The following is a 16,460-nucleotide window of genomic DNA, read 5'->3' as shown; positions in this document are numbered from 1 at the left end:
CCATTCCCCATCGCAGGGGACATGGAGACTCTACCCAAACAGGGTTGCCTGAGTATTGGCGTGGCAGGACCCTCCCCCAGAAGGCAGGCTGAAAAATCAAGAAGCCCACATCCCGAAGATCCCTACAAAACAAGTGCACACTGCCTGGGTCCCGGTCAATAATTTGGGCTCTGAACAACCCGGCAACCTCTTATCATCAGAATGACGAGAAGGAGAAATCCCCCCCAGCAAAGAAAAGACAATGAGTCTGTGGCCTCTGCCACAGAACTAATGGATATAGATATAACCAAATTATCAGAAATGGAGTTCAAAGTTAACAATGGTCAAGATGATGTGCAGACTTGAAAAAAATGTTAACGAAAACATTAACGAGAATACAGAATCTCTAAGGGCGGAAATGAGAGCGAATCTGGCAGAAATTAAAAATGCTATGAATCAAATGCAGTCAAAACTAGATCCTCTGACAGCTAGAATAAATGAGGCAGAAGAACGAATGAGTGAATTGGAGGATGGGATGGTAGAAGAGAAAGCAAAAACAGAAACTTGGCTCAAAAAAATCCACGCTCAGGAATGTAGGTTACGGGAGACTACTGACTCAATGAAACGTTCCAGTGTCAGAATCATCGGCATCACCGAGCGGGTGGAGAAAGAGCGAGGTCTAGAAGAGATATTTGAACAAACTGTAGCTGAAAACTTACCTAATCTAGCAAAGGAAACAAGCATTCGTGTACAAGAGGCAGAGAGGACCCAAGCTCAACCACGACAAACCTACGCCACATCACGTCATAGTGCAATTCGCAAATATTAGATCCAAGGATACAGTAATTGAAAGCGGCCAGGGCGAAGAAATTTCTCACGTACCAAGGCAAAGGTATCAGAATTACATCAGACCTGTCTACACGACCTGGAATGAGAGAAAGGGCTGGGGGGGGGCATTTAAAAAGCTCTTTCAGAGAAAAACATGCAGCCCTGGATCCTTTATCCAGCAATGCTGTCATTCAGAATTGATGGAGAGATTAAAGACCTTCCAGAATTGCCAGCACTGACCAATTTTGTAACCATGAACCCAGCCCTACAGGAGATATTAAGGAGGGTTCTATAAAAGTAAAAAGGCCCCAACAGTGATACAGAACAGAAATTCACAGTCTATAGAAACAAAGACTTTACAGGCAACATGGCATCATTAAAATCATGTCGCTCAATAATCAGTCTCAATGTAAATGGCCTAAATGCACCCATAAAATGCCACAGGGTTGCAAACTGGATAAAAAGACATGACCCATCCATTTGCTGTCTACAAGAGACTCATTTTGAACCTAAAGATACATCCAGACTGAAAGTAAAGGGATGGAATACCATCTTTCATGCCAATGGACCTCAAAAGAAAGCTGGCATAGCAATTCTCATATCAGACAGATTGGATTTTAAACCAAAGGCTACAGTTAGAGATACAGAAGGTCACTGTATTATTCTGAAAGGATGTATCCAACAAGTGGATATGACAATTATAAATACATATGCCGCCAACAGGGGAGCAACAAGATACACAAGCCAACTCTTAACCAGAATAAAGAGACATATAGATAAAAATACGTTAATAGTAGGGGACCTCAACACTCCACTATCAGAAATAGACAGATCATCTAAGCAGAAAATCAACAAAGAAACAAGAGCTTTGAATGCCATACTAGACGAGTTGGACCTCACAGATATATATAGAACACCACCCCCCAGAACAAAAGAATACTCATTCTATTCTAATGTCCATGGAACATTCTCCAGAATAGACCATGTTCTGGGTCACAAAACAGGTCGCAACTGATACCAAAAGACTGAAATTATTCCCTGCATATTCTCAGACCACAATGCTTTGAAATTGGAACGCAACCACAAGGTAAAATTTGGAACAAACTCAAACACTTGGAGACAAAGAACCATCCTGCCCAAGAATGTTTCGATAAACCAGGAAATCAAAAATCAATTTAAACAATTTATGGAGACCAATGAGAATGAAAACACAATGGCCCAAAACCTATGGGATACTGCAAAGGCATTCCTAAGGGGAAAATACATAGCCATCCAAGCCTCACTAAAAAGAATAGAAAAATCTAAAGTGCAGTTTTTGTATTCTCACCTCAAGAAGCTGGAACAGCAACAGAAGAACAGGCCTAAACCATGCATGAGAAAGGAGTTGATCAAGATTGGGGCAGAGATCAATGAATTAGAAACCCAGAGCACAGTAGGGCAGATCAACAGAACTAGAAGCTGCTTCTTTGAAAGAATAAATAAAACAGACAAACCACTGTCAAGACTTATCCAAAAGAACAGAGGAAGAACCCAAATTAATAAAATTATGAATGAAAAGGGAGAGGTCACAACCAACACCAAGGAAATAGGAAGGATCATTAGAAACTTTTATCAACAGCTTTATGCCAATAAATTAGGCAACCTGGGAGAGATGGAGGCATTCCTGGAAACCTATACTACCAAGACTGAAACAGGAAGAAATTGATTTTTTAAACAGACCAATTAATTATGAATCGATTGAAGCAGTGATTAAAAACCTTCCAAAAAACAACACTCCAGGGCCTGATGGATTCCCCAGGGAATTCTACCAAACATTCAAAGAAGAAATAATACCTAGTTTCCTAAAGCTATTTCAAAAAAGAGAAACAGACGGAAATCTACCAAACTCATTCTAAGAGGCCAATATTACCTTGATCCCCAAATCAGGCAAAGACCCCATCAAAAAGGAGAATTACAGACCGCTATCCCTCATGAATATGGATGCCAAAATTCTCCACAAGATCCTAGCTAATAGGATCCAACAGTACATTAATAGGATTATCCATCATGACCAAGCGGGATTCATCCCTGGGATGCAAGGGTGGTTCAACATTCGCATCCAACAGTGTGATAGATTATATCAATAAGAAAAAAGCCAAGAATCGTATGATCTTCTCAATAGATGCAGAAAACGCATTTGACAAAATACAGCATCCTTTCCCGATTAAAACCCTTCAGAGTGTAGGGATAGAGGGTACATTCCTCAATGTCATAAAAACCATCTATGAAAAGCCTACAGCAAATATCATTCTCAATGGGGAAAAGCTGGAAGCCTTTCCCTTAAGATCAGGAACACGACAAGGATGCCCACTCTCGCCACTATTATTCAACACAGTACTAGAAGTCCTTGCAACAGCAATCAGAAAACAAAAAGGGATAAAATGTAACCAAATCGGAAAAGAAGAAGTCAAACTGTCTCTCTTCACAGATGACATGATACTGTATATGGAAAACCCAAAAGACTCCACCCCCAAACTACTAGAAGTTATAGAGCAATTCAGTAATGTGGCGGGATACAAAATCAATGCTCAGAAATCAGTTGCATTTCTATACAGGAATAACGAGACTGAAGAAAGAGAAATTAGGGAAACCATTCCATTTACAATAGCACCAAAAATCATATGTTATCTCGGAATTAACTTAACCAGAGACGTAAAGATCTATATTCTTGAAAATACAAATCACTCTTGAAAGACATTGAAGAAGACACAAAAAGATGGAAAAATATTCCATGCTCACAGATCGGAAAAATTAACATAGTTAAAATGTCCATGCTACCCAGAGCAATCTACACTTTCAATGCCATCCCGATCAAAATACCAATGACATTTTTCAAAGAACTGGAAAAACAGCCCTTAACTTTGTGTGGAACCAGAAATGGCCCCGAATCACCAAGGAATTGTTGAAAAGGAAAAAAACCAAGCTGGGGGCATCACAATGCTGGATTTCAAGCTGTACTACAAAGCTGTGATCACCAAGACAGCATGATACTGGCACAAAAACAGACACATGGACCAATGGAACAGGATAGAGAACCCAGAAATGGACCCTCGGCTCTTTGGGCAACTAATCTTTGANCTCATCTTTGATAAAGCAGGAAAAAACATCCAGTGGAAAAAAGTCAGTCTCTTCAATAAATGTTGCTGGGAAAATCGGAGAGCTACATGCAAAAGAATGAAACTTGACCACTCTCTCACACCATACACAAAGATAAATTCCAAATGCATGAAAGACCTCGATGTGAGACAGGAATCCATCAAAATCCTAGAGGAGATACAGGCAGCAACCTCTTTGACATCGGCCACAGCAACTTTTTTCATGACACATCTCCAAAGGCAAGAGAAACAAAAGAAAAAATGAACTTGTGGGACTTCATCAAGTTAAAAAACTTCTGCACAGCCAATGAAACAGTCAAAAAAACAAAGAGGCTGCCCACGGATTGGGAGAATATATTTGCAAATGACACTACAGATACAAGACTGGTATCCAAGATCTACAAAGAACTTCTCAAACTCAATACACGAGAAACAAATAAATCAAAAAATGGGCACAAGAGATGAACAGACACTTTTCCAAAGAAGACATACAAATGGCTAACAGACACATGAAAAATGTTCACAATCATTAGCCATCAGGGAAATTCATATCAAAACCACACCAAGATACCACCTTATGGCTGTTAGAATGACAAAAATGGACAAGGCAGGAAACAACAAATGTTGGAGAGGATGTGTAGAAAGGGGATCCCTCCTACAATGTTGGTGGGAATGCAAGTTGGTACAGCCACTTTGGAAAACAGTGTGGAGTTCCTTTATAAAGTTAAAAATTGAGCTACCCTATGATCCAGCAACTGCACTACTGGGTATTTACCCCAAAGATACAGACGTAGTGAAGAGAAGGGTCATATGCACCCCAATGTTCATAGCAGCATTGTCCACAATAGCTAAATCGTGNTCAATAGCTAAATTGTGGAAGCCGAGATGCCCTTCAACAGATGACTGGATTAAGAAGATGTGGTCCGGGGCGCCTGGGTGGCACAGCGGTTAAGCCTCTGCCTTCAGCTCAGGGCGTGATCCCAGCATTATGGGATCAAGCCCCACATCAGGCTCTTCTGCTATGAGCCTGCTTCTTCCTCTCCCATTCCCCCTGCTTGTGTTCCCTCTCTCGCTGGCTGTCTCTCTCTCTGTCGAATAAATAAAAATAAAATCTTTAAAAAAAAAAAAAAGAAGAAGGAGATGTGGTCCATATATACAAGGGAATATTACTCAGCCATCAAAAACAACGATTTCTCAACATTTGCTGCAACATGGACGGCACTGGAGGAGATAATGCTAAGTGAAATAAGTCAAGCAGAGAAAGACAATTATCATATGGTTTCACTCATTTATGGAACATAAGAAGTAGGACGATCGGTAGGAGAAGAAAGGGAAGAAGAAAGGAGGGTTAACCAGAGGGGGGAATTAACCATGAGAGACTATGGACTCTGGAAAACAAACTAGGGCTTCAGAGGGGAGGGGGGTGGGGGATGGGATAGGCAGGTGATGGGTAGTAAGGAGGGCAGGTATTGCATGGTGCACTGGGTGTTACACGCAAGTAATGAATTCGAACTTTACATCAAAAACTAGGGATGTACTGTATGGTGACTAACATAATATAATAAAAAATATTATTATAAAAAAAAGAATGAAACCTTGCCATCTGCAACAACGTGTACGGAACTAGAAGGTATATGCTAAGCGAAATAAGTCAGTCAGAGAAAAACAAATACCATTTGATTTCACTCATATGTGGAATTTAAGAAACAAAACAGCTGAATATAGTGGAAGGGATGGAAAAATAAAATAAGATGAAATCAGAGAGGCAGGCAAAACATAAGAGACTCTAAGTATAGTAAACAAACTGAGGGTTGCTGGAGGGGAGGTGGGTAGGGGATGGTGTAAATGGGTGATGCGAGTTAAGGAGGGCACTTGATGGAATGAGCACTGGGTGTTCTATGCAACTGGTGAATCACTAAATTCTACATCTGAAATAATAATACACTACATGTTAATTAAATTGATTTTAAGTAAATTAATTAACTGCAGACCTAAAGGTACCAGCTAAAACTATAAAACTGTTATTAGAAAACATAAGTATAATACTTCGTGACACTGGATTGTGTAATGCATTCTACCAAATACATATCAAAAGCACATGCAAATAAAATTAAAAATAGAGACACTGCACTTCATCAAAATTTAAATCTATTGTGCTTCAAAGGGCATATGAGGAAAGTGAAAAGACAAGCCACAGACTAGGAAAATATATTTGAAAATCACATATCTTATAAGGGACTTGTATCTAGAATACATAAAGAACTCTTACAATTCAATAATAAAAAGACAAATACAGTTAAAATTGGACAAAGCATCTGAATACATATTTGTCAAAGAAAATACAAAAATGGCTGAAACACACACAGGATATTCAACAGCAGTCATCAGGAAAAAGCAGATTAACACCACACTTCACACCCACTAAGATGGTCAGAGTCCAATGTCTGAAAATAACATGTGTTGATAAGACTGGGGAGATAATAGAACACTCACGTGCTGCCACACTGGAAAACAGCCTGGCAATTCTTCAGTACGTTAAACATGCTTTACTACTTGCAACTGCATACATACACGGAGATACAAATACATACATACATATATATACATAAACACACACACACGCACCTCCAAGATAAACGAAAAGTCCACAAAAAAACTTGTACATAAATGTTCATAGCAGCATTATTCACAACAGTCAAAAGGAAAAAATAACCTGAATGTTCATCAAAAATTTCAAATTTAGTATCATACAGCTCTTCATATATTGGTATCCTCTTAAAGTTAAAAAAAAGAAGTCTATTATAGCTTTATCTCCTTTTTGGTACACAGTCTTCTCAACCTAGGAATAAAGAGAAACTCCCCCACCTGAGATGGAGAAAAACCAAGAGATATTTACAGCAAATATGACATCAAGTGATAAAGATATTAATAGCCTTGCAATTAAAATCAGGAACAATCATACAGAATAATACTAGCCAGTGGAATTAAGACAAAATAAAGGATGAAAGAAAAATAAAGGAAGGAAGGAAGAAAAAAGAAATACGCAGAGAACTGTTAGAAAAGGAGGATCAAAGATCCGGGGTGCCTGGCTGGCTCTGTTGGTAAAGCACGTGACACTTGACCTCAGGGTTGTAAGTTTGAGCCCCGTGTTGGGTGTAGAGATTACTTAAAATTTTAAATGTCTTAAAAAGCTAATATTACTTATGAATGATAAACGTCCATCTAAAAAAATCCAAGAGAATCAACTGAAAAACCATTAGAACTAATATGAGAGGTAATTAAGGAAGCTGAATATCAATCAATATATAACAGTACTTCTCTAATATACCAGTAGCAACCACTTAGAAACAGAACACAACAGCAACAACAAGAACAAAAACACAAAATACCCAGAAATAAAGCTCATAAAAAATGTACACAACCTTAATGGAGAAATAATTAAACAGACAAAAGATGAAACAGACCTGAAAAGCCTTAAGTATAGGAAATTATTATTTCCAAGATGTCAATTCTTCTTAAATTAACATAAAAAGCCTATAAAATCACAAAACCCAATATAGCCTTTTTTCATAGTTGATAAACATATTCTACAATTCACACAAATTAGTAAAGGCCAACAATAGTGAAGACAAGTTTTTAAAGGTGGAAAGATTTGTTCTACCACAAATACAGCTTATGATAAAAATAGTGAGTACTATAAAAAAGTGAGTACTATTGAAGGAATATACAAATTGCAGATAAAAGGAACAGTACAGAATCCAGACAAAGACTTAAACACATACAAGATCTGGCATGCGACAGAGGTAGCATTATACAACAGTGGGAAGGACAGATAATTCAATGACTTGCGTTGGGATAACTGGCTAGGCAAATAAAAATAAAAGTAAGATTACACACTAAATGAATTCCAAAGACTTAACTTCAAAAATGAAAGAGAGAGTCAGAACCCTGGGGCAAGCAAGGATTTCTAAAAAACACAACAGGAAAAGTGATATACTATAGTATTTGAAAATCTCTTGACCAGAAAAAAAGAACAAAAACACATACCAGTGACAGAAATGTAAATTTATACAGCACCAGAAAAGGTAGTTGTGAAGTCTGTAGCAAAAGTAACAAGTCCCATTACTTAGGCTCCAGGAATCTCACTTCCAGGAATCTCCCTGGAAAAACACCTTCAGAGGCACGTAGACATTTACACAGGTTCTCCCTAGACTACTGTTTTATAACACAGTATTGGAAATAAATGACTTGTTCATCAATAGAGCTAAACAAAAGTGTAGCACTTCCTAGGATGAAATACCTAGCACAACAGTTTAAAAGATTGTACCAGACCCTTAAGCACTAACTTTATTGTTTCACCGTTTTGTGATGGGTGCTCAGGCTGTGCAGTCAAGGTTAAAAAGCAGGTAAACGCTACTCACAGAAGAGACCAGAGCCTGATTCTAAGTTGCTGAGAACCGACAGCATATATACTAGGCTTAATTAAGCAGTACAATATTTACTTACAGCAAGAGAAAAGAGTGCACAAGATTCAACCTCTTGTAATCCACTGGGTCCCCCATGAACAGCAGATCCACTTCACAGGCAACGTGATACAGAGAGATGGTGTGGAGACGAGCACTACACTTCCTGCTGCAGTATGACCCGCAGCCCCTTGCCCGTGGGGATGGAATACAGAAAGGAGGGGTGGGCCTAGGAGTCACAGGCATAAGGCGGAACAAAGGGGTATACACTGAGCAACCAACAGAGAAAGATAGTCCCTCACAAGGCAATAAGCCCAGAGGGCTCTTTATCTTTTTGCAAGGAAATGCTCCCAGCTCAAGGCCACTCTTATGCTGTTAATGCAAGAGAGGAGAAGGTGCTCTTGACCACAGTTCCCATCAATAACAAAAACATATGTTAAGATAAAAAAAAAATTCCTAGATATAATTGTAGAAAAAACCTAAAATCATATATATGTGTATACAAGTGTACATACATGTGATGTACATGTAAGTACTCAAAGGAATTTAAAATGGCTTGGAAGGATTCATAAAAACTTCTTACTGAATGTAGGAGTGGAGAATTTAAGAACAGTAGTTAAAGGAGACTTTAATTTGTAGTTTTGATTTGTGTGTGTGTGATTTGATTTTTTAATGTAACATCTGTGTACCATGTCTCTTTTCTTAGAGTGCATGTAGAGGAGGGGAGGAAAACAGTGGAGGAGTAGGGGACCCTAGTTTCATCTGGACCCATGAATTCAGCTAGATAGCTATCAAATCATTCTCAACACCTGTGAATTCAACCTGGGCTCTAACAAAAGAATAGCTGCAACTCTACAAATAGAAAAGTGACACTTTTTGCAAGGTAGGAGGGGCGGAGAAGTGAATCTGAGGTAATTTATTGGAAGATAAGCCTCAGGAGGAGAAAGCCTCCATAAGCCAGCTAACAGAAAGTGATGTAGCAGAGGAAGGCAAAATCTGAACTTTTAGAAGTCTGCTCCAGTAAGGGAAGTCCCTGCCTGAAATGCGCTCAGATGGTGAAACTGGGCAGAGTCCTGGGTGGGACAGTGTGGTCCCAAGATCCCCAGAGTACAGAGTGAATGGAGGTGCCTGAATACAGCAGAGCTCCCAAAAAGTGGGGAAGCCAGCTGCAATCAGTGAACCCCGGAATGGGCTCTCAGCTGGGTTTGCCATAAACCATGAAGAGGGCAGCTCCGTGGACTGCTCTCTGAACAGTGGCCCATCAAGCGGCAGAACAAGGGCTAGACCTTCCCGCTTCCCAGGGAAGGTGCGATGTGGGTGCACGCATCAGCAGGCGACCGATGCCGCAGCAGGGACCCTGCACACAGCAGAACCCAGCAAGACTCTCCCCCTTTCCCCGGGAGAAGCAGTAAGGGTGTGCAAAGCAGGAAGCTATAGGGCTTCGACACTGGAAACACGGCAGTATGGCTGAGATAAAAAAGGCCTGATCACAGGCTGGGTGATCAGAGTGAGGTTGAAACTGGGGAGGTAAAAATGACTGACCACTTTTCCCCGAAAGCGCACTGAACGTGGGGGTCCTGATCTTTCAAACCTCCGGCTGGAGATCAGGGTGTCGCCATTTTTATTTCATCCTCTGATGGTGCTCACAAATGATGCTCACCTTCCCCTGAAACCACCCTCCATCTCCCACCAGCACTAAGTACACTTAAAGAAACCACCTACCTTCACCAGAAGCCATCCTCTCTTTGTTATAAACCAATACCTACTCAACATCTTCCAGACGCGGCCAATGCCATCAGGACAGACAAAAAAAATAACGACTAAACACAGACACAGACGGAAAGAGGCTCACACCAGAAAGCACGCTGCCATCCAGCTAACAGAAATGACACTCTTGCTCTCAGGGCATAAGAGTCAAGTAAAGGAAAGGATCATGCGCGCTGAGGAGTCTGCTGAAGTTCTGGCAGAGAAATGAAGCCTTGCTGTGAAAACTAGGGGAGAAAAAAAGAATAAGTCTTTGAGAAAACAAAAGCAAAGGAAAAGGACGGAAATGATAAAGTTAAGCGGCTGAAGGCCCACAGACAGACTTGAACACCAGCAACAACAAAAGGCGGCTGGCAGGAAAGGGTGCTTCAGGAGCAAGTGGGGCAGGCTCCAGCCTTGCTGAGCCCCAGCAGCACAAACAGGTAGCAGAAACAACTGCTCAGAAGGAAGCTGAAAGTCAAGAGAAAGAGGGACAGGGACTTTCCCCAACAAGCTTGCAGAACAGACTGGAGAAGAGAAAGAAACTAAAGTATGAAAGAACTAGAAAGCGGCTCAGGTGACCAGAAACCTGGCAGTGAGGCTAAAGAGAATCAACTTGAGGCCAGAGACGAATATTTAGAAGAAACGCATCCACCAGAAAATATAATCGGCAAGACCTATCTCAGGAAATGGAGACCCACAGTGCAATTAGCACCAAAAATAAGCTTCCAAGCAGACCTGTTCTGAAGCAGCTGTTACAGAAATGTCTGAAGAGGTCAGTGAAGCATCTGGACAGAGGTGATGTGAAGACTGACAGGAAACTGAGGGCGAAAGCCAGGAATCTGGCAAAGGATTCCAGGCCTTCACCCAAAGAAAGGGTTAGTCCAGCTTCTGGAACCATGAACAGAGAGAAGACCTCCAGGGCCTTCTGGACTCTGGATGAAAGACCCAGAGCACAGTAAGGACATGGGGGCCAGTGAGCTGAACCTGCACAGTTAAATTCAGGTATCCTAATGCCTCAGGGTTTCTCCATGTCCCAACTAGTTTTTGAGAACAGAAGAAAAAGTTCAGTCATCCCAGGCAATTATCTGGGCACTTCTCAGGGACATTCCTTTCCTCCCTCTGTCATTTTGTCTCTTCAAATCATATACAATGTGATTTTGTTTTCTTTTAAAATCCTCATTAAGCAGTCTCTTACTCTTGTGTTTTTCCTCCCAGTGTAAGGGTACATATGCCTTATTTTATACCCTGGTAAGGAAACAGCAAAGACTGCTTCCAGTACATAACTGGAATGTTACATTATACTTAAACAAATATATCAATTAAGAAATGAGCTCAAACCTAGCGCCCAAAACTTGGTTTCTCCATACCATTCTCCAATAAACGGAACTAGGGCTCCTTGGAGAAGTGGTGGTCTCCAGGGCTGGGAAAGGGAAGATACAACGTGAGTCTTCTGTGGTGCCGGGAAGTCAGGGAAAGACACCAAAAAGGATGTGAGCCAACTGCAAAGAGCTCCCAACGGCCAAGGCCAGAATAATTTAAGCAACAAAATAAGTAGTATCAGCACTGCATCACAGCTCAAAGAATACACACCCAACATCACACCCTGATATAACTAACTGAATAAATAAAACAAAGGAAAACAAGGCATGACTCTTCCTCAGAAAGTATTCCAATTAATAACTGCAGAGGGAATAACAGAAATGAAAGTCACCATTAGACCACTACACTAATAAGAGCCACCAGGAAGGCTAATTAGTGAGTGAAAGTAAGGAACAACAGGATATTGTTACACAAGGTCTCCAAGTATCTTCCCCCAAATAATCACTAGTTACAAAGGGAAAGACAGTATCTTTACAGTGGTGACACGTGGCAGACACCACTAGATCAAAATTAATATCAACAGTGATAAGATATATCGACACCATCCTCACTCGAAGCAGGAGAAAACGTCTGACAAAACCAAAGTGAGAGGTTTTCTAAACCTACCAGCACAACATACTTCGAAAGCATCGAGGTGACGAAACACAAGAAAAGATGNAGAAAATGAGACCGAAAAAAAAAAAAAAAAAAAAAAAAACCCAACAAACAAACAGAAAAAACTGCCTTGCAGAGCTCATAGGAAGACAAACAATGAAGTGAAGAAAATACAAGTTCGTTAGACAGTGTCCAGAGCGATATAATAAATCAGTATAATAAAACAAGGAAGGAGGCTAAAAGCTTTAAGATCAGGGAAGGAAACGCTTAAGCTCAAAAATTCAATCTTGTACAGCACATCATAATTCACCTGAGGGAGCTCTTTCACAGTGTTTCTGATACAAAAATACTGAAGACTGCCAAATAAGGTAAGTTACGGTCACTATACATTATGTGTATTTACTCCAGAGCAACTCACCAATATCACAGAATGCTTATGCACTAAGACTTCCTGGACACCAGGAGCCACAGAAAACTTCAAGTGGCATAGTTAGTATTTTTGATGCTCTTGTAAGTTTCCTTTGTAAGTATGTATTGAGGTTTATCTTCAAAACATTCCCATCATTTGGACCTACAGGAAGGATTACAGTTTTCAACCAAAATTTGTCTGCCTTTCTCCAGCATTAACACGACATGTAAGAGCACCTTCACTCATCAGACCCTCAACACAAACAGATACATACATGTGTAAACAGACGCAAGTCCTCTGAAATTCCTTCAACAAATTACAACTAAAACCACTCGCTGACATTTCCCTGCAAATAACGTACCTCATACTAATACCGAGTTTTCACTCTTGAACTACAGTTTGAAACAGGATGCTGTTCTTTCCTGGCCACCACTTTTAACCTGGAAGACCATTCTGATTTCCGAGGCCTAGTACAGTGGTTTTAAGTTAGAGCTGTATCTTCTGTTTAAAAACTCCTTTATTAAAATAAAATCTGTAAAAATATATTACAAAAATAAAAACTCCCTTTTTATATACTTCGCTTTCATTCTGAAAAGAGACAATCGTCCTAATAAACAAGACTTTGCTATTTTTCTGCACAAACGTCACTTGCTGAGCATTTACAGCTTTATGTAATGTGTACTATGGAAAATAAACTGCAAACAAAATGGTTTTTTTTTTTTCATTATACTCTCAGAAATATGTCTTAGTGATGCCATAATGCTGGCACCAATTTTGACCACCATGTGAACAAATGCATTCCACCGGTTCAAAGTACTGTAATTTTCAAGAAGCAAGAGTATGAACGTACTTAATGCCACTGAAAGATGCCACACTTTAAATGGTTAAAATGGCAAATTTTATTGTCTCCTACGGTACCTATTTTGTATATCTTAGCACAGTATTTCTGTATCACAATAATACTAGAAGTTTTTAAAAGCAATGATGGTATGATCCCATTTCGTTCGAGATAATGGTATCTCCCCTGCCAGGTAAGTGTGTGTGTATGTGTCTGTGTGTATGAGTTTGCATAATTCTGAACGAATTTTAAGGTGTCAAGAAGCATCCAGACGAAACTATTTGTGGATTGCGGTCACTCTTGCTTTTCTGGCACTCATCCGGGTCATCTAATTGTCCATAATGAGTACGCTTTGTTTGCATAGTTGGGAGAAAGGATAAAGCGCAAAAGCCATCACTCCCAACTACTCTGCCCCGGGCTGCAAAGCACTTCCAGGTACGCGCCTCCCGGGGGCCGGCACCGGATCCCCGGCTAGACCACCCGCCCAGGGCGCAGCCTCCAGGCCCGGCCTCAGCCGGGCCCCTGCCCCCTTACTCTCAGCCCGGGAGGGGCCGAACCCCCCGTCGCCCTCCCGAACCCTGCGCCGGCCAGCGGCCCCCGACGCCCCCGCGCCCCGCCGGTCCCCTCACCGACTCTCTAAGCCCACGGCAGTCAGTCCTCCGGCCACACCATCTGCCCAGGGCCCTCCGCCCCGCGCCCGTCTCTCCGTTGGCCCGCGTCGCGCACGCGCGCCGCCGCCCCGGGCCTCGGCGGCCTCTCTAGGAAGCTGGGAGGGCCAACGTCTCGGCTTCTCCTTGGCNCCGCCCCGCCCCGCGCCCTCCGCCCCACCGCCTGCCCTCCACTCGCCAATGCCCTGTCAGCGTCCAGAGCTCTATGGGCCTTCCCAAATTTGACCACGTCCCTTCCAAGGTGTGTGCCCCGCTGCCCTCCAGTGCTCCCCCCTTCCCCGCGCGCAACCCCCGCCCAGGGAAGAATGGGATCCAAAACTAGGGGTCAAAATAGGGAGCACTAAGTTCTAGCAGACTGGTTCTGGCCAAAGGGAAAGCTGTTACGGGGACCACTCATTACTCCAGGAGGACCTCTTCCCTCATCACCACCACATCTAGGGGTACTTGCTGATTTCCAAACAGCCACACGAAACCGTACCTCCCCCTGGCTTCCAGTTGTTTTCTCCCGAACAAAACTCAACTGAGTACATTTTAAAGATCTTATTGCCTTTTCTTCGGCAGTTCACCAATCAGGCAGCATCCAGTCTAGCAGATAGAAAGAGAGGAGCTGGAAGAACTGTACAAGGCTAGCGATTTCACAGGCAGAAGGGAACAGGAAAAAAGGATTATATTAGGCGAAAGGGTAGACTGGTTATTGCAATGTGACTTTCCTTATAGGGGATGCGGGGGGGGCGCGGTTATCAGGCAGATTACCCAACTCATGATAATCAGGAAAATCTTGATTGACTTGTTAAAGACAACAGGCCCCAAATGGAGTCGCTTATGCTAAGAAAAAACCAAACCAAACAAGAAACAAACAAAAAAAAAACCTTGAGGAGTGATCCTATGAGGAAGGAAAAAGGAGGCAAATCTTTATTTAGGTTTGCAAACCAGGAAGGGCAACCCAACTCAGTTGGTGTGCCTTTCTGAAGAGGACCAGGGGAGGTGGTATTTTTTAAGCTTAAAACCACACTGGAGGGAAAAATTCAGTTGGTATGGGTTGCTCAGTGATTGGTTGACCTTGTTTACTCAGTATTGTGCGATGGGGGGGGAACTTTTCAAGTGTCTAAACCTCAAGATGCTTATCATGATTCCAAGAAATGTCTGTTCTTCTAAGGACTCCCCAAAACAGTGGCTGTTGCAAGATGGAGTCGGAGTGGTCAACCCTTCCCTGGCCCCCTTTCTTCTTCTACCTTGTGTCACCAAACTGGAACTTAGTTACAGTTTTGGCTAACCCAGAAATGGAATCTTCAGTCAATCAGGAATTTCCTGATCAGCATTAGGTCTACGTAATCCACCTGATAAAAACCCCTGCCATCCCTTATAAAGAAAGTAGCCTTGTAATAACCAATCTACCTTTTTGTCTAGTGTAACATCCTTCTTTTTGCTCCCTTTTGTCTATAAAATGTATTGCCTTGTATGCCTCTCTGAAGCTTCTTTCTATCTGCTAGACTGGGTGCTCCCTGTTTTATGAGTCACTGAATGAAGCCAATAAGATCTTTAAAATTTGAATTTTGTTCTTTGACAGACTGGTTGCAGATTCCGTGTCTGGGAGACCAAAATGCGAGTAAGTCACCAAAACTGTAAGTAAATTAAGTCTCATTTTGATGATGTGGGGTGTAGCATAAGCAACTCCATTTTGGTGTTCTTGTCTTGTCTTTAACAGCTACCCCATTTAAATCAGACTCTTAGCCTAAGTGAGAGACGTGAGCAAAAATTTAAGGCATTAGCACTACTCCCAGCTACTACTCTAGAATTCTCACAGTTTTTGCTGAATCTCTGTGTGGTAATCTTAGGCCACGATGTCAGTTTCACATTCTTTAAATTGGTTATTCTCTTTGTAACTTTTCTGACATTATAATATTAGGGAGATTACTCCCTTGGTGATTAGTGGATGAAGCATGCATTTAAAGCTTTTGAGTGAACAGAGTGCACCGGAGGACTGCTATGATTACTATAGGTAGAATGATTCCCAATGTCTGGAGTGCACTTTGGAGTCGTCATGGTCCTCAAGACTCAAACCAGTCAGGGTCAAATAAATCAGAGAAAGATCCTACTGAAGGAGTCGCTTTCTTAAACCAATTGGCTGGGTCAGTGGTCTCATGCAGCTGGGACTCCACTTTCCCTAGAAGAATTCATCCAAGTGCAACAGGTAGCGTTGGCCGCAGCACAATCACCTCCCCGCTCAACTGAAAGATAATGAAGGACTATGCTAGTATCAGGAACAACTTTCACCAGAGAGTTTAGGGATTTTTGCTGGGCAGTTACTCCTTTAACAGAAGATTCTGCAATATCCTCAAGAGTTAAATAGTTTCATGGTCATAGCCTCATTTGCACTTGCTCCCAGCGGGGGAGTGAGGATCTGCCAAAAGAAGCAAATTC

General features: G+C 41.7%; 1 protein-coding gene across 14 annotated transcripts in view; it reads right to left on the bottom strand.

Annotated features, from left to right (window-relative positions):
* The window catches only part of ZNF445 (zinc finger protein 445), a 28,475-nt gene extending 14,371 nt beyond the window's left edge, over positions 1-14,104 (bottom strand). For 3 of the 14 annotated variants that reach the window (XM_034653457.1, XM_034653468.1, XM_034653471.1), the window contains exon 1: positions 14,001-14,096. Coding sequence is in view for 1 of the 14 variants with exons in the window: in XM_034653469.1 (XP_034509360.1) it covers positions 10,127-10,142 (16 nt within the window). In the remaining 13 variants the exon portion in view is untranslated. The other 11 variants (XM_034653458.1, XM_034653467.1, XM_034653465.1 and 8 more) reach the window with 9 other exon arrangements.
* Between the last annotated feature and the right edge of the window lie 2,356 nt (positions 14,105-16,460).

The sequence above is a fragment of the Ailuropoda melanoleuca genome, unplaced genomic scaffold (assembly GCF_002007445.2).
Source record: "Ailuropoda melanoleuca isolate Jingjing unplaced genomic scaffold, ASM200744v2 unplaced-scaffold9057, whole genome shotgun sequence".
NCBI classification, from domain to species: Eukaryota; Metazoa; Chordata; class Mammalia; order Carnivora; family Ursidae; genus Ailuropoda; species Ailuropoda melanoleuca.
This window is presented reverse-complemented; position numbering and strand designations above follow the sequence as displayed.